General features: G+C 42.2%; 2 protein-coding genes across 2 annotated transcripts; both read left to right on the forward strand.

The window, feature by feature from the left end:
• Positions 1–4086: 4086 nt before the first annotated feature.
• On the forward strand, positions 4087–13931 carry alkbh7 (alkB homolog 7). The gene is made up of 4 exons (XM_034539516.1): positions 4087–4482; positions 12797–12970; positions 13125–13249; positions 13380–13931. Exons 1-4 carry the CDS (start codon positions 4210–4212, stop codon positions 13498–13500), a joined length of 693 nt encoding a protein of 230 aa, XP_034395407.1. The 5' UTR covers positions 4087–4209; the 3' UTR covers positions 13501–13931.
• A 3271-nt stretch (positions 13932–17202) lies between these two features.
• On the forward strand, positions 17203–23631 carry LOC117735222 (GDP-L-fucose synthase-like). The gene is made up of 11 exons (XM_034539726.1): positions 17203–17229; positions 17327–17504; positions 17671–17785; positions 17911–18039; positions 18681–18754; positions 19188–19321; positions 19443–19507; positions 19622–19688; positions 19848–19927; positions 21773–21872; positions 23576–23631. Exons 2-11 carry the CDS (start codon positions 17350–17352, stop codon positions 23629–23631), a joined length of 975 nt encoding a protein of 324 aa, XP_034395617.1. The 5' UTR covers positions 17203–17229; positions 17327–17349.
• The last annotated feature ends 736 nt before the right edge of the window (positions 23632–24367 follow it).

The raw sequence follows: 24367 nt of genomic DNA on the forward strand, positions 1-24367 counted from the left end.
GCATCTTCATCATATATCTCAAACCGTGGATAGTATAACACTGGTGCCAAAATCATGGCCACACCATCACCGCTGTTCAGTGTAAATGATTGTGGTTGAGGGGGTATGTGTGAGTTGGACGGGTGACTCTCATGCAGCGACACATAAAGTAATTAAGAGAAAGGTTGTTTGCAAAGAAATGTATAAGGTGTTGTGTATCGGTTGTCTTTTCATCTTTTAGATTATGACTGCTTCCTATTTGAATGATGTTACGGTGTCAAAATGCTAAGACTTTGTTACACACTGTCTTCTATCAGCTGTCTAAAGAAAATCTGAAAAATAAAAGAAATCAAAAACCTGCAAAACAATTCAACAATGCAGTGACAGAGATAAATTTCCTCCAATTGTAGTGTGCTATATATTGTGTATGTGTGTGTTTACACTTGGGTGTGATGATCTGTGAAATTATCTATTGCCCTTCAGAGCCTTTGAGGAGCAGAGCCTTCTGTCCAAACCTGTTATTCCACACAGGCAGCAGAAGAAGCACTGAAGAGCAACAGCTCCCAGGCCACCCATGCATAAAACATTGTTACCTCACAAGAACACATACACGGTCTCTATAGAAGAGATAGAGATACGTGATAATCTCTGTGTATTTATAGCATATTTGGCTGAGAAAAATAATGCAACATGATAGTCTTTTAATAAGCACTGAAACCATGCACTTTCTTTCAGAAAGGGGAATTCAAATCTTCTTTGTTACACAATGAAATTCAATGCTTGTGCATGTAGACATTTAGCATGCATGTGATTAACTTCAGGTATTGATTTACATTCTGTTTGAATGCTGACATCTGTGAGGAAGCAGTAACGAAGCAGTAACAATGGCATCTTCTAAAATAAAAAGGTACTGATTCAGCAGAACTAGATTAGGAAAGTCATCTAAACCTCTGACGACTGTTCTCTGTTGTGCTTCGTTCTCTGTCAGATGTTCAAATGGCGGGTAGCTGTGAGGCTAGAGCTCTGAGGCGAGGGCCTAAAAAGGAGTGTCGTGACTCAATGATTCATAAGGCTGAATAATTCAATGGTTAGATGCATGTAGAGCACTCCGCCCCTGCTGAACCTTGTCCTCCAAAGACCCAATGCCAACTTACATGAAAACCTCTGCAGGACTTGTCCTCATCATAAACAACATATCAGTCAATGATATATTACAGTATGTCAAAAATGCTATTGTGCCATAACATATTTTTACATAACTGGACTAAAAAGTAAAGTATAAGTTAAGATTTAAGTGTTCAACCAAAAATGGGTCACATGCTGCATTTAGTTGAACTAAACTGAAGCTTAAACTAACTGGTAAAGAGGCTGTGCACAAATGGTTTCTACACCACAAAAAATAATAATACAAGCTTTATTGGATAGTGGGATCAATTAGTGAATGAATAGAGCACATGCACATAAATCACGTAGACATAGAGCAGAGCTGGCAACCCGACCAGTGAAAGAGAGACTGACGAGGAGACACAGAGCATGTAGGACACACTGGCCAGACTCACGACGACACTCTCATTCCCCCCTCTCAGTGCTTTCCTAAGGTCCACTTCACTTAAATGAGTACTCTACACACTTATTATTCCACTGCTATAACATTGTTGGACTGTCGGACAGTTAAAAGAAGTGAGACAATTTATCAGATTTCACGAACCTGTGGAGCCACAAAAAGCAACTTTTTTTCACATATGCAGTAGTACTCCCCCAAAACCTAAAAACTTTGATTTGTAAAATTGGGGGAGTTTCCTTTAAGTTTCAGCCTTTCCCGTACTAATAAATTGTCTTACTTTATGTTGAATATTGTCTCAGTGTGGAGGTATCTGTACCTCCCTCCCAAAGTGATACAATAACAACCACTCTGTCCTGCGTCTTTCATTTTTCATGATTTTCTTTAGATTATCCTGTGACACTCTGACCTATTGGCGCTTATCATAATGCAGAAACTACAGACGGGTTCCACACACGTCCAAACTGACCACTGCTAAGTATTTTTCTGGAGATTTTGATTTTAATTGCGTGATTCAACAGCATGTACATAACGATGCATCCAGGGCAAGCTGACCGATGATAATGCAGTGAGTCGTAGAAGCTCTAAATGAGTGCACCAACTGGGAATGAGAATGTGAACCCAAAACACTCATCATGGCTGGATGAATGTAATGCTGGGGGCAGCAACATGGCATCCAACAATAAAATGGGCATCACATTATTTGTATGAGTGTGTGTGTGTGTGTGTGTGTGTGTGTAGGAGGAGGAGGAGGAGGAGGAGGAGGAGGAGGAGGAGGAGGAGGGGTGAGTTAGTTTTATTGTGGATGCTCACTGACCGAGACCAACAGCAGGCTCACAGAAGGAGCACTAATAATCCTTGTGTATATGCAGTGGATGTCCATGTTATGGAGGCGTATGCTCACATGTATCAAAACAACATGTATCTATGCATGAATATGGTGACCAAAATGCAATTACACCCAAATAAATTTTAAGCCTGCTTAAATTAGCATGGCGCATTTTTAAACATCTAGAATGATTAACCTACTCCTAAGTAGGCTAACGCAGCTGGTCCCGCACAACCAGAATCTTGTTCCTCCATCTGTTTCTCCGTCTCCTCCTGGCTCCCTGACAGTTGCACATCTTAGATCTGCTCCACGTCCTAGATCTGATCTCTCTGATACACAATTTAAACATCAGCTTAAAGGTCCACATATTTACTGTGAGGGTAAAGGAGATATCCCATTCTCCTTGTATACTGATACAACTGATACTTCACTAAACAAAGTGTTCGCCTGGAAACAAAAGCAAAAAGAGGGACCAGACAAGAGAGAAAGCGAGAGAGAGAGAGGTAACCTGCCCTTGGTAGTAAATAGGCCAGTGTTTTTTTCTGGGGGAATCTCGTGTGAGGATGAAGTCACTTTATCTACTCTCAGAGCTCGCTTCTCTTGCTCTTTATTTGTATACCCCATTTGTTTTTCAACCATTCAACTATTTCAAATAGGTTCAGCATCTTTGAGTTTGTGGGCCAAGGGACATAAAGAAAATTGTTTCAATCATTCTGTAATTTATGGTTTCTATTTCTGTTTGCCACTTGTTTCTTTTAGTTTTGCCTTTTTGCTGTTGGATAATACCGTTAGACAGGATAGGGTGAGGGAGAGGGGACAACACGCAGCAAATGGACATGGGTTGGATTCACACCCTGGTCCCTGGGGTAAGGACTTGGCCTTCCCCTTACCAGGTGAGACATTTCCCCCATGTGACTATTTTGTCGAGCTGCATTTACATACGTGGCAAAAGACACGTTTGAAACACCACTTTCTCTCTGAATGTTTTTCTTTGAAGGTTTTCACCAGATGTTGGCACATGGGTGGAGTGGACATGTGACCTGAGTGTGTTTACAATAATGCGTCTTCACTGCCCCCCAGTGGCCACAGGATAGAACGACATTATCTGCAGTCCCCTCTCACCATGTGACTATTTACATCCTAAAGCTATGAAATCAAGAGAGCAAGAAAAAGGTTGCATTTCGTAAACTTTTATTTTATTTGTTAGGCTGGCACTGCATACAGACCTGGAAGCATGCATATAAAGATACTATACAAAACACATATGATGCAAGCAGTTGGTCATTAATGTTTCACAGTTATTGGTGGAAATTAAAATGTGTCATCTCTGTCCATTGTTATCTGCTTCTCTAGCCTACATAGGCTCTTTATCATATAATATTACCAATATGTGATGTGACTTTATGAATTGTGGATAATTATCCATTTCAAATTCAAGGCTGTATAAGCTACATACAAAACAAACCAAGTCATGGTATACATGTATTCAATAATCAAATATATGAGAAGAATATACATCTTCAATTTAAAAAGGTTATATCAGAGAAATGTGTAACACTGTATGTCAAGGTACCACAGTAAAACACATGTTGATATTTCTTTATTTTAAATACTTTCTATTCCGAATTTATTTTTGGGAAACACTTTCTAACGTTTCTATTTCCTACTCACGATAGATGCGCTGAACTGCTGGAAGACTACACCCCCCATAAGGCATTGCGCTTTCAACATGGCGTCTCGCGTAAGCTAGTCGCTTGACTTCTGACAACGAGACCACAACACAGCTCGAGGTAAATAGAACAGTGTAGCGAGTTTGACGGATACTGTTAAAGACAAAAGGATGAAACTGTTGCTCGCAGTGTTAAAACAAATCCACAAACCAGCCGTCCGCACCAGTCAGCAGCGCTGCCGGAGCTCCTGTGCCAGCGGCGGCCTGTCACCTCTCCGAGATGAGGCTCTCGTTGTCGGGTCAAGCCGGGAGCTCGTGCAGAGACTCGGCTCACAGGTGGAGGTGAGGACGGGCTTCATCACCGAGGAGGAGGAAGGGGCTCTCCTGCGAGAGCTGGAGCCGGGCCTGAAGAAGAAACGCTACGAGTTCGACCACTGGGACGATGTAAGTTATGCTTGCACTATGGCTAAAACGGCTCGACACACATTTCATACCAGGGATTATATCATATAAGTGCCAGTATAGTTGCACCGCACACCTCTTACAGATTTTATGATTAATTAAGCCCATTTCGTTACGGTAGCGGTCGAGTTAAAGGACGCCGTCACCACATTGCAGCCACTCTACCCACTCACTGACCTACTCTTATCCATGTCGGTCACCTGTACATGTTGTACATCCTACACCTGTTAATGCAAGCAAATACTTTTTTTTTCTCCTTCCGTTTCCGGGTGTAACGGATCCCCGTATATGAAGTGGCATGAAACTTACTGCTGGTGAAATTACTCTTATTTTCTTCTTCTGGGTCACAATACATTCATTAAACGTGTAAACTATCACCACCGTAAGAGCTTTAGGCCTCATACGGGTCCATTAAACTATTACACTTTCTTGCAGATTTAAATGCGTATCCGTCCGTAAGAAGTTCCGTAGTCGTACCGTCAAGTTCGCATTCGAACGTAAAACAAAACTGAGTTTCCTTTTAACCTTTTCAAAATAAATGTCTTATTTACCTATTAGAGAGGAAGTAGCATAAAGCCTCTATAAATTCTTCAAACAATACAATAACTATGCATACGTCAAGGCAATAAGGCAAATACAATGCAGGTAATAAAAACAAAACAATAAACCTTCCATGGGGTTATTTACACTCCCACCAAATTATAGTGTTTTACAAAATGGAAACCTTAAAACACACAATTTCCACTTACAGAATAACACTTTGAATGTATAAGCTATGCCACACAGAAAACATTATCACATGTCTTCTACTGCATAGTGCTTAAACAGCTTCTAGCAATAACACTAATTCTGGACAGGGCGCTCCAAAGCGGGCCTGCTGGTGCGCTCTCCTTTGTGTTTCAGTTCCTTCTCTCCAAACAAGATTTTGGCCCGTCTCACAAGTCCATCTTTGCCTTGAACGACTTCTGCGACTGTCCCAAGTCTCCATTTGCTTCGTGGTAGAGTGTCCTCAGCGTCCAGTACTATATCCCCGACCTGAAGGTTCCTTTTAGTGCTATGCCAGCACTGTCTTGTTGTGATATTGTGGAGGTACTCTTTTTTCCATCTACTCCAAAACTGTTCCGTCAAGTACTGCACCTGGCGCCACCTCTTTCGTCCATAAAGATCCTCTCTTTCAAACTTGCCAGGTGGAGGCAAGGCTGTGGTGGATTTCATTGTGATCAGATGGTTAGGAGTAAGTGGCTCTAAACCATTGGGGCTGTTCAAAGCATCGACTGTGAGTGGACGGCTGTTCACAATAGACATGGTTTCATAAAAGAAGGTGCGCAATGACGCATCATTAAGCCTACCAGGGGAGAGTAGCATAGTGGCGTTGAGGAACGCTTCTGACAGTTTTTGTTGCCGTTCCACCCCCCCCCCCCCCCTGCATGGCTGGCATGAGGTGCATTCATTACAAGGTCACACTGCTTTTCTGTGAGAAATGCATTCAGCCTATTCATTTCCAATTCTTGCAATGCAGCATTCAGTTCATTTTTTGCACCATGAAGTTGGTGCCTTGGTCACATTTAATTTGTCGCACAGCACCTCTTAAAGCAATAAAGCATCTCAGTCCATTGATGAATGTGTCTGTGGACAAGTCCTCTAGCATTTCGATATGAATGGCTCTAGAGCAGAAGCAGGTAAAGAGCAACCCATATCTTTTTTTCTTGTTTTCTCCCTTGTTTTGTCAAAAAAGGACCAAAACAGTCCATCCCACAGTAAGTGAACGGTGGGGTGGGTTCTGTTCGTTCAACAGGCAGGTCACTCATCCTTTGGCTTTCAACTGGCCTTCTCAGCCTTCGACATGTCACACAGTGACGAATGTAGGTTGTGACTGCTCTGCTCAGTCCACAGATCCAATAGCCATTGGACCTAATTTCATTGATGGTGAAGCCTTTGCCCTGATGTTTCACAGTTTCATGATGGTGGGCGATGATCAGATTCGTTACGTGATGTCCCTGAGGAATGACTGTTGGGTGTTTGAATGAGTTAGGGAGAGGTGAGCGGCTGAGCCTACCTCCCACCTTGAGTACACCCTCTGCATCCAGGAAAGCATCAAGGTGATACAGCTTGTTGTGCCTTGGAAGCTGATGTCCATTGCTTAGTAGTGTTATCTCTTCTCCGTATGTTTGGCTTTGTATGTCCTTGACGATGAGTCACTCTGCACTTTGTCTTTCACTAACTGTTGAGAGGTCACATGATTTGACCTTTCTAGCACGCCGCAAGAGACGCGCCACTGCCTTGATGGCCCGAGACCAGCATGAAAACTTTTTCAGTCTGCCTACAAGGTCAACTTGTTCTGAGGTCTTTGTCTGGAATGTCTGAGCCTTCCTAACTTCTGGGTCACCGACAGGCACCTCCGTTGGCATTTCTATCTCTCTTTCCCAGAAAGCTGGGGCCAGTGAACCAATCAGAAGAAAGCAACTCATCTACTGTTTTCCCTCTTGATGCGTAGTCTGCTGGGTTTTCATTTATTTATTTATTCATTTATTTTGCAGGGACAATGCACACCAATCAACAGTTGGACTGTAAGTGAGCCAGAGAGGCTAATTTCCATCTGCTGTCCCTGGCCAGATGTTTTTAAGGCAGCCTAAAATAACAAAATAAAAATCATAGACAAACTGACAACAACATATAAACAAAACCAATACACAGCAAAAAGAAAGGGTACAGCAATAGACCAGAGACATAACGGGCTGCAGCATGAATCAGGCAGAACAAACCCAGCTACAATACAACATACACATAAAAAACAAATGCACATATAGCCGAAACAAGCTTCAGGACAGACAGCACATCAATGACTGCACACCTGATTGGCAACAAGCCATTCCTTCAGGTTATGCTTGAACGTGTTGTACGTGTTGTGTGCACGTATGTGTGGTGGCAGAGCATTCCACGAGTGACCTGCCTTCACTGAGAATGTAGACTTGCTAAACGAGCTTGACCTATATGAAATGACACAATCACCTCTTGTAGCAGATCTAGTGAGTCCGCTGCTTTCACTGCTTTGTTTAACAAATTCACTAAGCGGGGGCGGAGCCATACCATTTAAATTTTTAATCAGTTGGTACATGGAACCATTGCTTGGGGTCTGAGGCATGACGGATTTTCTGCACTCTATTTGCTACAAAAGGTGTGAAAGCGGCGAGCATCATTATTAATATAGCCTAAGACAACCTTTGAATCTGTCCAAAAGAACTCTTCTACATTACAGTAGCCTAATTTTTCTTTGAGCATATTGCTCACTGTGACTGAGACAACTGCTGCGGCAAGTTCTAACCTGGGTATAGTTGTGACCTTCAGCAGCGAGACACGCACTTTTCCCATGAGAAGAACACAGTGAATGTCTCCTTTCATTCTTCAGTCTCAGATATGTGCATTGGCCATAGTGGTGCTGGCATCCGAGAAGTGATGCAATTCTGTTTTAAATCACCTTTCCAAAGCCAGCCGGCTGGTAGCAGCGAGCTACCTGTATCTTTTCCAACTTAACAAGGTCATCTTGCCATTTCTCCCACCGTGCCGTCAATCGCTCTGTAATTGGGTCATCCCATCCTGTTCCTTGATGGCACATATCCTGGAGAATATTCTTTCCGTTGAGGAGGTATGGAGCTACGAAGCCCAGCGGGTCGTATATGGAGGTGACAGATGACAGGATGCCGCACCGTGTTGCAGGCTGGTTCTTTGGTGAGACCTTGAAGATGAAACAGTCACTCTCGATGTTCCAGTATATTCCCAATGCTCTTTCTAGGGCTGGGTCATTGAATCTGAGATCCTTTGCTTTGATGTCTGTGGCATGTTCTGTTGAGGGGATGCTCTGGAGAACAGCACAGTTGTTGGCCACAAATTTGTGAAGCCGTAAACCTCCGTTTGCACACAGCTCACGTGCCTCCTTTGCAATTTGAATGGCCTTTTCATCAGACTCAACACTAATGATGCCGTCATCTACATAAAAGTCTCTGGCAATGAACTGTGACCCTAATGGGTGTGTGTGACTGTGTTCCTTGGCGAGCTGCTTTAATCCATAATTTGCACACCCTGGTGATGATACGGCTCCAAAGAGATGGACTTTCATCCTGAATTCATGGGGAGGTGTGCTTAGTTCGCCGTTCTTCCACCATAAGAAGCGTAGGTAGTCACGGTCATTCTCTGAGACATGGAACTGATGGAACATCTTTTCTATGTCACACATCAGAGCAATGTGATGCTGTCGGAAACGAATGAGAACACCTGTCAGGCTGTTTATCATGTCTGGGCCTGGGAGAAGGTGTTCATTGAGGCTACTTCCCTTGTACTTTGCTGAGCAGTCGAAAACTACTCTCAGCTTTTCAGGCTTTTTGGGGTGATAAACACCATGGTGAGGTACGTACCATTTTTCTCAAAGTGCCTTCAGTACATACTTCCTTGACGTCACCTCTTTCAATGATGTCCTTCATGTAGTTAATGTAGTCGTTCTTGTAACTCTCATTTGCAGTGAACTTCCTTTTCAAGTGACTCAGCCTCACAGCAGCAAGCTGCTTGTTATCAGATAAACATGGCCTCTCTCTGAAGGGGAGGGGCATTTCATAATGTCCATGTTCGTTTATCTTTATGCTTTCCTTTAATTTGTCAAGAAAAATCAAATCTTCTTGAGAGACTGTTTTGTCGTCTCCTTGAGTGTCTCTGAAATCAGTCTCGAGAATTCTTATTGCATCCATTGGAGTCACTGCGGGCAGCTCCTTCACGGTTACTCTGTGACAGTGACCGTTTGACAATTGCGCATCAGAGTGAGGTGCTGAATAGCCAACAATACTCCACCCTAAGTCTGTAAGAATGGCAAATGGTTCATCTTTTCCTGTTATGACACGTCTTGGTACTGGACAATTGTAGCCTATCAGCAACCCCACGTCGCAGTTAAGAAGAGGTGGTATTTGGTCTGCAATTGCTGTGAGATGGCTCCATCCTTTAGCCGTTTTGTGCGTTGGTATATGTTGTCTGTTCACGGGTATGCAGTTTTTGGTGTATGTAGGAGGCAGTTTGATGTGCACAGTGGAATTGAACCCTCACACGCAGACCAGATGTCCGTTCACTTCTAAACACCATATTTTCGCCCATCATAGTAGTGAGTTTCAATTTAACTGGGCAAGTATTCAGCTGCAGTTCATTACTTACATCTTGCTCAATGAATGTCGTGTCACTTTGTGTATCCAGCAGGGCATACACAAGTTTTTCACTGGATGGATTCTTGTCGCTCGACACCCACACTGGCACGATCATGGAGGTGTTTTCTGACTGACCTTGGCTGGTGACATTGAGGGACAGAGCAGATGTTGGTTCCCTTTCATTGCGTTGCGCAGAATTTTCCCTTTTTGCCCATTCTTTGTTTTCACCTTTTCCGTAGCCATTGTCGTCCTTTGCATGAGTCACACGTGTGGCGATGCCGGCACTCCTTTGCGCTGTGACCGGGTTTTAGACATCCATAACACAGTCTGTTATCTTTGACGTACGTCCTCCTATATTCCAGTTTTCTTTTCATGAAGTCTGGACATTTGCAAAGCTGATGACCGATATCCTGGCATAGCATGCAAGGGACCTTGACGTTTTCCTTTGTTGATGTCTGCTTATTCTTTTCCACCACTGTTTGTGTGTTGAAGGCACTGGCTTTGTTTCTTTTGCTTTCCCTTCTGCTCCACTTGTCTTGATAAGATTCAGCTGAATGGAGAGCGAGGAAAGAGGTGACTGGATTGCAGGCGGTTTCGGCCTCCACGGACATGAACTTGGCAAAGTCCTTGAAGCTAAGGAAATCCTTTCCCTCTGTGAGACGCAATGTCACTTGCCGGTTCCATCGTGAGGCTAGCCACTCTGGCAGTTTCCGCATTAACTTCTGATTTTCCTCACAATCGTTTAGGATGTTTAAGCCTTTTACATGGGGCATGGCCTGCAGACAGGCATTTAAGAAATCTGAGAAGTTTCTCAGTCCTTCAGCATCTTTAGACTGTATTTTTGACCAGTTGGATAACTTTTCTCTAAAAGCCTTTTGAATGATGAACGGCTGGCCATACCTCTGATTGAGCTTGTTCCAAGCGTCACTGTAAGCTTCGCTGTCACTACGATAGAATGTCCCTTCTAAGCATTTGTGAGCTGAGCCACCTACATATCTCTTGAGGTAGTGCAGCTTATCGGTAGTGGGAATGTTCTTTCCATCTATAAAAGGACATAAATGAAGCTTTCCACTCAACAAAGTCAATTGGATTTCCATTAAACACTGTGGGCTCCGGCATTGGAAGTCTGTTAATAGCAATGCTGTCCTGAAGAGCTTTTGCTAGGCAGGATACATCAAAGGGAGGAGATTGAGTGACAACTGTGTGAGGGCGTGTTGTAGCAGGGGGAAAGGAGTGTATAGGGTCCTGAAATGACTTAAAGGACTGGGCATCAGACTCCTCTTTCACTTCTCTGTCATATGCTTCAAGTCTGGCTTGGGCAGCCTTTAAGTCTTTTTCAGCTTGCAATCGTTCTAATTCGGCCTTTTGTTCTTCTAATTCCCTCCTGTGTTCTTCCTCTAACACTCAAATCTTTTCCTTTTGTCTCTTTTCCTCTATTAACATCTTATATTCAGCCTCCTTAGCAGCTAACTCCGCCGCTGCTTCTGCTCGCTTGGCTGCAACACCTGAGTTCATGTAGCAGAGGAGCCATAAATGGACCGGGCATAGTCAGGCTCAAGTAGCTCACGCAAGCGCTGTCCTTCATGTTCTGCATCATATTCTCCATTTACGCCAGTCAATCTCTCATTCAAGATCTTGATAATGTCACTGGTTACTGCTGCACAAGCATCAACTTTACGCCTTAGCTCAGTATCGGGCGGGCCGCACCCTCTCAATTCATCATACACTTTCATGACATCTATTTTCTTTATTTCCAAATTGTCTGCGAGGGATGCCAAGTGACTTTCTGCTAGCTCAGATTTTAGTTATTGACGTGTTAGACAAGCTTGGGCTTTCCACTGTTCATAAAGACTAACGAGTCTCCTTGCCCTTTTGCTCTGCTCTTCTTTATGGTATGCTAGCATCTTTTCAGTGGGAACACGTGTCCGGTCAGGACGGCTAACAGCTAAATCTGTATCATCATCTTCACCACTTAAAAGTTCTGCAAGAATTTTCTGTTTGTTTTGCAAAGTCTCTTTTAGTTCGTGTCTAACAGCACCTTGTTCTGATTCCTTTTCTAGCATTTCCTTATATTCTTGAATTACCTTTCGCAGGATTTCGATCTGTTGCTCTTTATCCTTACTGCGCAGAGCAGCATTGTTTCCCTCCATTTTCGTTAGGTTTCCTCCGTCTTCTTGCTACTTTTACCACGTCACCGTCTTCAATTCACCGCTGTCCTTATCCATTACCTCCGTAAAGGTGTTTCCTTCCACTGTAGAAGTTGTCCTTTTAGTCCGTTGTAGTCTTCTACTTAGCTGGAGGTGACGCTCTTAATTTATGCAGCAGGTTAGCTAGAGAGGTGTAGCTCTTACTGTAACGGATCCCCGTATATGAAGTGGCATGAAACTTACTGCTGGTGAAATTACTCTTTTATTTTCTTCTTCTGGGTCACAATACATTCATTAAACGTGTAAACTATCACCACCGTAAGAGCTTTAGCCTCATACGGGTCCATTAAACTATTACACTTTCTTGCAGATACGTCCGTAAGAAGTTACGTAGTCGTACCGTCAAGTTCGCATTCGAACGTAAAACAAAACTGCGTTTCCTTTTAACCTTTTCAAAATAAAAGTCTTATTTACCTATTAGAGAGGAAGTAGCATAAAACCTCTATAAATTCTTCAAACAATACAATAACTATGCATACGTCAAAGGCAATAAGGCAAATACAATGCAGGCAATAAAAACAATACAATAAACCTTCCATGGGGTTATTTACACCGGGTATAGCTTTTGGTTTAGTTTTCATGCAAATCCCTGAACAAAAAAATAAACTCTGGCTTAGATAGGGAGCAATAACACATGATTACTAACAGCATATGTCGCATCATCAGATGTTGAGCAAAAATTCAAAACGCATGCATGCCATATAAGCTATATATTTAAATTGAAACATGTACATATAGGAAACTTATGCACACGTTTTCACTGGCTTTAGGTGACATCCAGCAACACCCACAGGCTGTGGAATTAAATCATTTCAACCATTTCGCAATTCACTCACTTACAGCATTAATGTTTTCTATATGTCAATGACACTGACTTCTTTTGTGCTGCGATCACTCCCCCTCCTCAAGGCTATTCATGGGTACCGAGAGACTGAGCGTGCAAGGTGGGGGGCGGCGTGTGAGGAGGTCATGAATCGTGTCCGATCTGCAGCGTTTCCTGAGGGCGGTCCACTCCTCGGTCCTGTGCACGTTCTAGATCTGGACAAGACTGGCTACATCAAGCCACACATCGACAGTGTCAAGGCAGGTCCCTCTTTTTTCTTCTTCTCTGCATTTAAAGAAAATGTTAGTTTCTAACATGGACAATATCCTCAGCACTACCGTGGGGAATACCTTTTGTATAGGCTTTTCTGTTATCGTAGCTGTGCTCTTACTGTCATTCTCTCCGTTATCTAAGTTCTGTGGGAGCACCATCGCCGGGTTGAGTCTCCTGTCAGACAGTATCATGCGCTTGGTGAAGGAGGATGCCATCGATGAATGGATGGACCTGCTGCTTCCCCGACTTTCCCTCTACATTCTGAGGTTCAGTATATGCTGCACACATTTCGTCATGGAGTGTACTGTAGTTGTATTATTCACTGCAGGATAACTAACTACACCTTGAAGATGTGCAGTGATGTGTTTTAATCCTCTTCTCATTACACCCACGCAGGGACCAAGCGAGATATAACTTCACTCACCAAATCCTGAGAGACGAGGAGTCTGTGTTCAATGGACAGAAAGTGCCTCGGCTACGTCGTGTCTCCGTCATCTGTCGGAACCTCCCGCGCTAACACCCACTTCCACACATCACCTGGATTTAGAGGATAATGTCAAGGATCTCCATTAAGATATTAAGCAGATAATATTTTTGGGCTAATGCATTATATCTGTGGTGAAGGGTCCAGGACATTTATTGACAGTTGAGACGCTCACGTACTGTGCTCAAATGAACCAGCATACTTACAGCAATGTACGTTACCCAGTGTTCATACTTTCAGGGATCATAATCAACATAATCAATGAACAGTATTATTAGACTTTCTTCACTGGAGCATCTTTCAAGTTTTACAATGGCTGATTCAAATTGACAGCCGGTTTCTCCACAACAACTGTGGCATCTTTGAACATCATTTCAATAACCACTCACTGTTTTGTTTGTTGGTTCATTATTAAACAGCAGGAAGGATTCTTTGATTAAGAATTAAATGAATATGAACTTTCATTCCTTCATCCTATTCTTCACAGGAAGACCGGAGCTCTTTTAATTTTTCTGTCACACTCCAAACATGCTCAGACATATATCTCAAGCTGCTGGACAATGTTCAGCTCACATGGTACTAATTCAAACTGACTCTGCTATTAACCGGCCAATGATAAGGCATGCTCAATTTGGTTTACAAGCAACTATTATCTAAACATATTTCATCCCTAATATTGTGTTTTACATCTGAAGGCCTCAATACATCCTCCACTCTAGGCATTTGCACATATACAATTGCTGATCACCACTTCCATTTCATTTTGTTGTGGTTTAGTCAACTTTGTAACACCCATGGTGTTCCCGGTCAAAAGTGACCGCCATAGGAAATGAATGGGAAACACTAGATTATGTCCATTCATCAGAAAACAACCTACACATCCACATCCCCTCTCCCCAGCACAGCGCCTAATTACAGTGATAAATATGAGATGGTGGAGATGAGAGACAAAGGCTCTTAGGAGCTCTCCTCACATGAACCTGGGGAGGGAGGTGGCTGTCTAAACGGATTAACACATAAACACATGAATAGACTGAGTATGCAAGCGCACACTCAAATAATAATTCTGGAGACGTTGATTCCATTCCATTTCCATCATTTCGTCGATTTATTTTCAGTTTTATCGAACTTAACAAAATCATAAGTCTAACTTGAGTTCTAATGTGAGCTCTAACTCGAGACTCGTTATCGCCTGTTTCTCTTATACCAGCTGATCCTCATAAGCTTAATATAAATAATTCCCTAACAAAAGCATTATTTCAAATGTGTATACAACATCCATTTATATGACAAAGAAACGTCTTTAGATCATACAGATAAATCAAATAACATGATTTGTAATCAAAACAAAAATATGTGGCTCTAATAGTATGTATGCAGGTGAGCTCCATGCTAACATGAATGTATGTATGCAGGTGAGCTCCATGCTAACATGAATGTATGTATGCAGGTGAGCTCCACGTCCACATAAATGTTTGTGAGCAGGTGAGCTCCACGTCCACATAATTGTATGTATGCAGGTGAGCTCCACGTCCACATAATTGTATGTATGCAGGTGAGCTCCACGCCCACATAAATGTATGTATGCAGGTGAGCTCCACGCCCACATAAATGTATGCAGGTGAGCTCTATGTCCACATAAATGTATCTATGCAGGTGAGCTCCACGCCAACATAAATGTTTGTGAGCAGATGAACTTCACACCCACATAAATGTATGCAGGTGAGCTACACGCCCACATAAATGTTTGCAGGTGAGCTCCACGCCCACATAAATGTTTCTATGCAGGTGAGCTCCATGTCCACATAAATGTATGCAGGTGAGCTCCACGCCCACATAAATGTTTGTGAGCAGATGAGCTCTATGTCCACATAAAGGTATACAGATGAGCTCCACATCCACATGAATGTATGCAGGTGAGCTCCATGCCCACATAAATGTATCTATGTAGGTGAGCTCTATGTCCACATAAAGGTATGCAGATGAGCTCCACGTCCACATAAATGTATGCAGGTGAGCTCCACGCCCACATAAATGTTTGTGAGCAGATGAGCTCTATGTCCACATAAAGGTATACAGATGAGCTCCACGTCCACATGAATGTATGCAGGTGAGCTCCATGCCCACATAAATGTATCTATGAAGGTGAGCTCTATGTCCACATAAAGGTATGCAGATGAGCTCCACGTCCACATAAATGTATGCAGGTGAGCTCCACACCCACATAAATGTTTGTGAGCAGATGAGCTCCACGCCCACATAAAGGTATGGAGGTGAGCTCCATGCCCACATAAAGGTATGCAGGAGAGCTCCACACCTACATAAAGGTATGCAGGAGAGCTCCACGCCCACATAAAGGTATGCAGGTGAGCTCCACACCCACATGAATGTTTGTGAGCAGATGAGCTCCACGTCCACATAAAGGTATGGAGGTGAGCTCCATGCCCACATACAGGTATGCAGGAGAGCTCCACGCCCACATAAAGGTATGGAGGTGAGCTCCATGCCCACATAAAGGTATGCAGGAGAGCTCCATGCCCACATAAAGGTACGCAGGAGAGCTCCACGCCCACATAAAGGTATGCAGGTGAGCTCCACACCCACATGAATGTTTGTGAGCAGGTGAGCTCCACACCCACATGAATGTTTGTGAGCAGGTGAGCTCCACACCCACATGAATGTTTGTGAGCAGGTGAGCTCCACACCCACATGAATGTTTGTGAGCAGGTGAGCTCCACACCCACATGAATGTTTGTGAGCAGGTGAGCTCCACACCCAAATATGCAGGTGAGCCCCAGATCTGTCACACATGTTTTTAGCAGCTCACAATTATTTGTAGGTTCAGAGTTATGTCCTTTTCAACAAAGTCAATGTAATAATGTGCATTTGATCTTTGTCTTTGTTCTTTTATTTTATGTTTTAAGTTTGATCTTTGATAGAATAATGCGGGGTTCTTAACCCTAAATTGAATGGCTTTAATTTATAATAATAGAGAAATTTGCTTACATATATTTTTACATTTATATAAATGCATGTGCAATATTTTGCACAACCTTTGCCACACCCATCTCGTGCACAGTTTGTAATACATTGTCATTTATTTTTAGGTTGTCCCTCTCTGAATAACAGTATAACAGTATAAAGACAATGTAGATATTTTCTATAGACCCCATGTTTACAGTAAAAATAAATAAATAATTCCCACAATACTTCAGCTATGGCAAATCATTCATTATCTCACCAAAAAGTGCAGGTTCTCCTTCATGTGTAGGTAGAGTCCTCTGACTTTTGCAACCAGATGGATGACATGAGTGGGACTATATTTCTCGAACACAGCCTGGGTCTGCCCAACATCTCTGTTTGTGTTTTAAAACCACATTTATTTACAATTAGACTAAAAAAAAACGCAGGTAGGGAAGAGGATGTTGTAACCAATGCAGGCTTGTTTGACAGGTTTTCTAGTAAGTGTCGTAACATTGCAATAAGGAGGCAAATGATAAGGCGATTTTCTTTCAGTCAACTGAAATCTTAATTTTTCTTTGTGCACTATATATATATATATATATATATATGTTTATAAATACATTATGGTCAGCAGATGGCAGCAGCTTATCTTCTCCATTAATCGAAAGGTAGAGGCATGTTGTAGGAGGAGTCTCAACTGATTTCCTTTACCTCAACTCAAGTTGCATTGCACACTCAAGATTGATGAACTAGTTCAACAGGGAGTAGAGTTGTCATTTGAGCGGATAGGATAACTAGGTTTGTGTAACAATTTGGTTCACCTGCTTTTTTTTTATTATTAGAGGACACGAGTGGAGTACAAATAAATGCATTTTTCTGTGTAATTTTTCATCAGAAAAGCCAGCACATCTTTAGAAGATGGGGTCAACGATTAAAGCGGAGCCTATGCGTATCCTGGTGACAGGTGGCTCTGGGTTGGTGGGCAAAGCCATTGAGCATGTGGTGCAGCAGGAAGGTGGGAAACTGGAGGGAGAAGAATGGATCTTCCTCTCTTCTAAGGATGGTGACCTTGTGTAAGTTGCTTAAATTCTTCTCTTGTCCCCTTCTATGCCTGGAACAAACTTGTTTATAATTTATGTGTTACGACACCTACTAGAAAACCTGTCATTGGTTACAACATCCTCTTATACATGCGTGTTAGTCTAATTGTGAATAAATGTGGTTTTAAAACACAAACAGAGATGTTGGGCAGACCAGGGCTGTGTTCGAGAAACATCGTCCCACTCATGTGATCCATCTGGCTGCAAAAGTCGGAGGACTCTACCAACACATGAAGGAAAACCTGCTCTTTTTGGTGAGATAATGAATGATTCACCATAGCTGAAGTATTGTGGGAATTATTTATTGATTTTTACTGTAAACATGGGGTCTATAGAAAATATCTACATTGTCTTTAAACTGTTAAATTGTTATTCACAGAGGGACAACCTAAAAATAAATGACAATGTACTACAAACTGCCCACGAGATGGGTGTGGCCAAGGTTGTGTCTTGCTTGTCCAGTTGTATCTTCCCTGAGAACACCACATACCCCATCGATGAGACCATGGTAAGCTCTTTTTCTCTTTTGTTTACTCATTGTAGGCCGGGGGTGTCAAACTCATTTTACCCCCGGGCCACATCTGCATTATGGTTCCCCTCAAAGGGCCGGTTGTAACTGTAACACTCTATAAACTACTCCCTCACATATTGTTAAATAACTGTCTTTGCATTTTATTATTATGTGTGACAGATGTAATCTGGGGCTCACCTGCATACATACAGTTATGTGGGCGTGGAGCTCACCTAGATACATTTATGTGGGTGTGGGGCTCACCTGCATGCATACAGTTATGTGGGCGTGGAGCTCATCTGCTCAGACACCTTCTTCTTCAAATTGCCTACCTGTGCATTAATCTTTCTCTTCTTGGACATTTTGGGATTATTTGTCAATCTTTTCCAACCGGATTCGGCCCGCGGGCCTTGAGTTTGACACCTATGTTGTAGGCCCTCTAAACCTTTTTAAACACACTGCCTGTTACTTTCTTCAATACAGGGGGATTTGTGGATTTATTAGGTGGATTTGCAGTGCTATTGGACTATGTGTGTGTGTGTGTTGCTATAGAGTCATGAAATGAAGTTTGCCTATTCTTACTTTGGCCAAATGCATTGACTTAACTTCATGTTTTCTGTAATGCCCGATTCTCACAGATACACAACGGATCACCTCATGCCTCCAATTTTGGATACTCACATGCCAAAAGAATGATCGATGTTCAGAACAAGTAAGAAAAGCAGCCGTGCGCTATGAACAAGGGTGTGGCGCAGACACAGGTCAATCCGAAATGCATTCATCCTCAATGAAGGGCTGTTGAGGATACAAGTAGTTTCTAGTTCGTCATTTCTATCTTTTGTTGATCTTCAACCACAAGCACGCTGAGTGACATCTATACATGTTTGAATGCACTAAGCCAGGTGCTTTAAGCCAAGTTTACTTTGTTAAAGGCACAATGGGCTGTAAGGAGGGATGACCTCGATAGCTAAAGGTACAATGACACTTTAATTAATGCTGTTTACTGTTGGGGGTGGGAAGCTGACAGATGGAAATGATCTGATTGCCAAGAGGGACAACACAAACATGGGTGTGGACAGCAAAGTGTTTGTCTGTGCTCCAGCATGTCTGATTGTTTCTCTGCATGTGTTTCCGTGTGTTGACAGGGCATACTTCCAGCAGTACGGCCATTGTTACACTGCTGTCATCCCAACCAATGTCGTTGGTCCCCATGACAACTTCAGCATTGAAAATGGTCATGTGCTGTCGGCACTCATTAACAAGACATACCAGGCCAAAAGTGATTGCACTTATCCACTTTAATACATAAACAAGGACTGAGAATAGCGAACAAAACATACAAACACAAAGAAACAAAAAGAAAAGAGGTAAAAGAATACTTTTTCATGTCTCTTTCACAGAGGAAGGAACTCCACTGAGTGTATGTGGCTCTGGAGCTCCCAGAAGGCAGTTCATCTACTCTCTGGTACGAGTGTTAGTATCTGTTGCCCATATATCTTACTGTATAGGGATGTGCTGTGATAACATTCATAACTTTCATGTCGACTAAGAAAGTTCCATTGTCGTTGTTTACGTTCAGGATTTGGGACGTCTAATTATTTGGGTCCTGAGAGAATATAAAGAAATTGACCCCATTATCCTCTCTGGTGAGTACTGTCCTAATCCTTAGCGAGCATTATAATTAACTTTTTAAACGTGTGGTATGCAAACCAAAATGTGAGTAAGTTATAGCATTAAAACACAGAGGTGTGATACACTCTGTGTACAGTTAATTCATTCACTTTTCACTGTGGATTTCTTGTCAGTGGGAGAGGAGGATGAAGTCTCAATCAAAGAAGCTCTGGACATGATTACAAAGGCTCTGGACTACAAAGGCGAAATCCATGTATCCTTTCAACATTCCCCAAAGACCCTACGCCCTGTGTGCATAGACCAGTTCATCATATTCAATTCAATTCAGTTTATTTGATATAGGCCAATATCACAAATTACAAATTTGCCTCAGAGGGCTTTACAATCTGTACACATACGACATCCCTGTCCCAGGACCTCACATCGGATCAGGAAAAACTCCCCAAAAATAACCTTTCACAGGGAAAAAAGGGAAGAAACCTTCAGGAGAGCAACAGAGGAACAGCATTACAGAGTTACATAAACACATTACATAAATATGACAATGTATGAATGGAACTCCGATCCATGAAACAGAAGGAGGTAGAGAGGAGGGGGGGCGGGGCGATCAGCAGGGCCAATGTGGGAGGCCGGCTCACCAGGCATCAGACACCGCCAGGTCCAATGGACCCTATGAGATGTGAAGTCACAAAGACTCCGGGGAGGAAGCAGAGTTAATAAGGTGCAATTGAGAGATGTAAATTCATCCATAAGGAGAGAGAGAAGAGGAGATAGGTGCTCAGTGTATCCTAAAACATCCCCCAGCAGCCTATAAGCCTATAGCAGCATATCAAGGGGCTCGACCAGGGCAAACCTGATTCAGCCCTAACTATAAGCACTATCAAACAGGAAAGTCTTAAGTCTATTCTTGAATGAGGTGACTGTGTCTGCCTCCCGGACTGAAAGTGGAAGCTGGTTCCATAAAAGAGGAGCTTGATAACTGAAGGCTCTGGCTCCCATCCAACTTTTTAGGACTCTAGGAACCACAAGTAGCCCCGCATTTAGTGAGCGCAGCTCTCTAGTGGGGCAATATGGTACTACAAGCTCCTTAAGATATGATGGTGCATCACCAATCAAGGCTTTGTAGGTGAGGAGAAGAATTTTAAATGTGATTCTTGATTTTACAGGGAGCCAGTGCAGAGCAGCTAATACAGGAGTAATGTGATCTCTTTTCTTAGTTTTTGTGAATACACGAGCTGCAGCATTCTGGATCAACTGGAGGGATTTAAGAGACTTATTAGAGCAGCCTGATAATAAGGAGTTGCAGTAATCTAGTCTGGAAGTAACACACGCGTGGACCAGCTTTTCTGCAGCTTTTTGAGACAAGATGTGCCTGATTTTTGAAATGTTACGTAGATGAAAAAATGCAGTTCTTGAGATTTGCTTAACGTGGGAGTTAAAGGACAAGCCGAGATTCTTTACAGTGGTGTTGGAGGCCAGGACAATGCCATCTAGAGAAACCACATCACCAGATAATTGTTCTCTTGGTGTTCAGGGCCGAGTAAAATAACTTCAGTTTTTTCTGAGTTTAACATCAGGAAGTTGCAGGTCATCCATGTTTTTATGTCTTTAAGACATTCTTGAATGTCATATTGAGGTGTATATGCATATGGTTTTACTTCTGAGGTGAACCTATGATGAACACGCTGTAGATCAACAGTAAAGACTCTCCTAAATGTATAAAAGCTTCTTGAGGAGTTGCTGGCTTGACAGCATAACATGCAATTGAACATATAACCAATGAGCAATATAATGTGCCAAATGCAGCTATTTAAACTATCTTTATTTTCGCAACCAACTGGAACTCCTACCTTGGTGCCGAGCGTGTGGGAGAAGTTGTCATCACAAAAACCCGTGTTTGGTTTGTCTGCTCTGGGTTACTGTAGAAACTTGGCAGCCGGCTCTTCATCTAGATAGAAACGGCTCATTCTAAAAAGGTAACATAAGGTGATTATACACAAAATAAGACATTAATGATATATTCAATTTCTGCCACCTAAATGCTGTTCCAAAAGCGCACAACTCACAAAGACAGTCTCCCCTTGACCCCCAACATCAGTTCGACACCACCCAGTCAGATGGCCAGATGAAGAAGACAGCCAGCAATGCCAAGCTGAGACGCTACCGGCCCGACGTCTCCTTCACGCCCCTCAGAGAAGGTTTGATCTCACTTTACTTCTCCACGATAAAGGAGGACACTGCTTCTTTTGCTTTAGCGCTTCATTTTAACATGACAAATTTGAGGGCTGGGAATGTATCATTATTATATCGGCATTGTGATATGAGATTAGATATCATCTCAAATTGTGGATATTTTAATATGGCAATATTTTTTTACTCTTAACCAGTAACAAATATACTAATATTTACACATCTGAACAAAAGCACACATGGGTTGCCTTTATTATAACACCAACATTATTCAAATAGCCTTTGTGGTTGCTGAGATACACCCTTTTTAGTTTGAGTATGTTATTTCGAGCAGAAACCTATACAATAGGTCGGTTTTTAAAGGCTGTATTAGACAAATAAAGTGAACTTTCTGAACTTAACAGACTGTTCTAGCTGTTCCATTGTTTGCCTTTACCCACTTAGTTATGTCCCCATTAATCTCACAACTGGTTTATGTGAACAGTTCAGTTTGATTTCCACACCTAAAGGTTTCCACAGAAGCTGTCTGAGACACTGTATTCACCACTCTTTACGTGTGTGCTACTGGATGTGTATTTGCTTGAATGGGCAGCTTCCTCGTAGGTGACGGCTGCCACTTGGTGTACCCTTGTGGGCAGCTGCCACTTTGGCAGTTGGTGACACAGAACTGTGCGAGTCTGTCAGTCACAGAGTCTTTTTCTTCTTTTTCTTATAAGTATGACTTTTAAACCTTTAGGTGTGGAAATCAAACTGATCCCTAAAAGTCAGGTTCAAGTCTCTGCCGAACAAATTTACAGGACAGATGTCCCCTTCTCTCTGCCGCTGCAAAAAAGATGTCTCCCTCTCTCTGCAATTTTGAATTTTGAATATCAACTTCTTAACAGATTTGAAGAAAATTACTTCTTTGTTTGGATCGTTGTGAAGTCAATCAGGCTCGTTGGGCGCCATTCCCCTCTCTCTTTGTCTAATGATCTATGGGCAGAATCAGTTTTTGGTTCTGAAGAGGCCTCTCCCCGGACACCCTCGGAGCTTCAAACAATCCCACTTCTGACACCAAGTTGTGATGGAAGATTTACTCAGACAATCGTGAATGTCTCTGAATCCCCTTTGTCCGTTTATTGCTTGCAAGGGGAAAAGTATGTGACAGACACCCGAGTCAGTCTGTGACAAGGTTTTCAACATCGTAACGGTCACAGGCAAATTTATACAGAGGGAGGGCGACGCCTTGTTCCATAGTACATGAACACACAACTAATCAAAAAACAGTTCCTGCTCTCCGCAGAATTAGCATATTCCTCTTTGATGTACTCAAGACCGAGGCCTCTCAAGACATGGGCCCATTGTATATTCCTGCCCTGTAACCCTACATGTCTCTTCCTGCTTAGATCGGCATCTGACTTTTATTAGACACAAACAATTCCCCATGCAATTTCTGTTTCTACTTTTGCGACATAAGCAACGCTATATTTTACCATTACACAACCCTACAATATTGTTGCAGTACTTTATATAGTTTAATTTAATAGTTCTGCGTACATGATTGAACGGAGGCAGCAGACCAACTTTAAATTGAATTGAAGGCATTTTTTGTTAACTCTAATTTCACAAATGAGTGTGCTTTTCAATATAGACATGAGAGATTTGAATAGATATTTGCATGCACCCTCAGCCTGGTGAAAGTTATTTGTTTTGTTTTTATCTTTCCTTCCAGCTGTAAAGATGACATGCGACTGGTTCGAGATCAACTACGACAAAGCACGGAAATAAAAGGGACCGACTTTGTATACCGGTCTTTGGTTCTGGTGTGTAGCAAGTTGTTATCACTGTACAATATTGGTTCATTCAGTGCCACATTAAACATTGTTGAACTTACCCTCTGGTATACTAGAGCCTCATCTTTTAATCTCTATGGAAGTTCAAATTAAGGTATTATTAGAGGTGTTCTTTAGCTACACCTTCCTTAAAGAATATTTCATCATTTGGAAGGATTTAGAAAGAGTCTATGATCACGATAGAAATCAGAGAGTGGTCATGCCAAACAGTCCCATAGTATTTCTGAATATGCAAAGATGGAATATTTCTCAAAACAAAGCACAACCAACTGGCTTCCAACTGTACTTACTTAGTGGACATACTGCAGGCTGAAAACACATTCAGTCCATCTCTAGAACAAACTAAATAAGGAGCTATTGTGTGTATATATATATATATATATATATAAAAGTCTTTTAGGAGGCCAATAATTGTCCAATTCAAGTTGTACAAAAGATTTGTTTACAAAATCGTACATATTTGCAGATTACTCATTAAGATTTTAAATCATATTTCAGTTCTCTCAACAAAGCATATTTATCAAAAGCTTTTTCTGTATTCAGTTTCCATACACTGTTTGTATAAAAATAATAACTGAAACGCCTGTTTTAGAAGGACTAATATATATATATATATATTTAAAACCATTAAAACGACATGTAAATGAGAGATGGGGTACAAAAAGTAAACC

Source organism: Cyclopterus lumpus, chromosome 8 (genome assembly GCF_009769545.1).
Source record: "Cyclopterus lumpus isolate fCycLum1 chromosome 8, fCycLum1.pri, whole genome shotgun sequence".
NCBI lineage: Eukaryota > Metazoa > Chordata > Actinopteri > Perciformes > Cyclopteridae > Cyclopterus > Cyclopterus lumpus.

Bases quoted from the DNA above. Each gene is read 5' to 3' on its own strand.
- LOC117735222 (XM_034539726.1), top strand. From the start codon at position 17,350: ATGGGGTCAACGATTAAAGCGGAGCCTATGCGTATCCTGGTGACAGGT. The intron at 18,755-19,187 runs GTAAGAAAAGCA...GTGTGTTGACAG, and splicing joins ATGATCGATGTTCAGAACAA to GGCATACTTCCAGCAGTACG. The intron at 19,689-19,847 runs GTGAGTACTGTC...ATTTCTTGTCAG, and splicing joins TGACCCCATTATCCTCTCTG to TGGGAGAGGAGGATGAAGTC.
- alkbh7 (XM_034539516.1), top strand. From the start codon at position 4,210: ATGAAACTGTTGCTCGCAGTGTTAAAACAAATCCACAAACCAGCCGTC. The intron at 4,483-12,796 runs GTAAGTTATGCT...CCCCTCCTCAAG, and splicing joins AGTTCGACCACTGGGACGAT to GCTATTCATGGGTACCGAGA. The intron at 12,971-13,124 runs GCAGGTCCCTCT...CCGTTATCTAAG, and splicing joins CACACATCGACAGTGTCAAG to TTCTGTGGGAGCACCATCGC.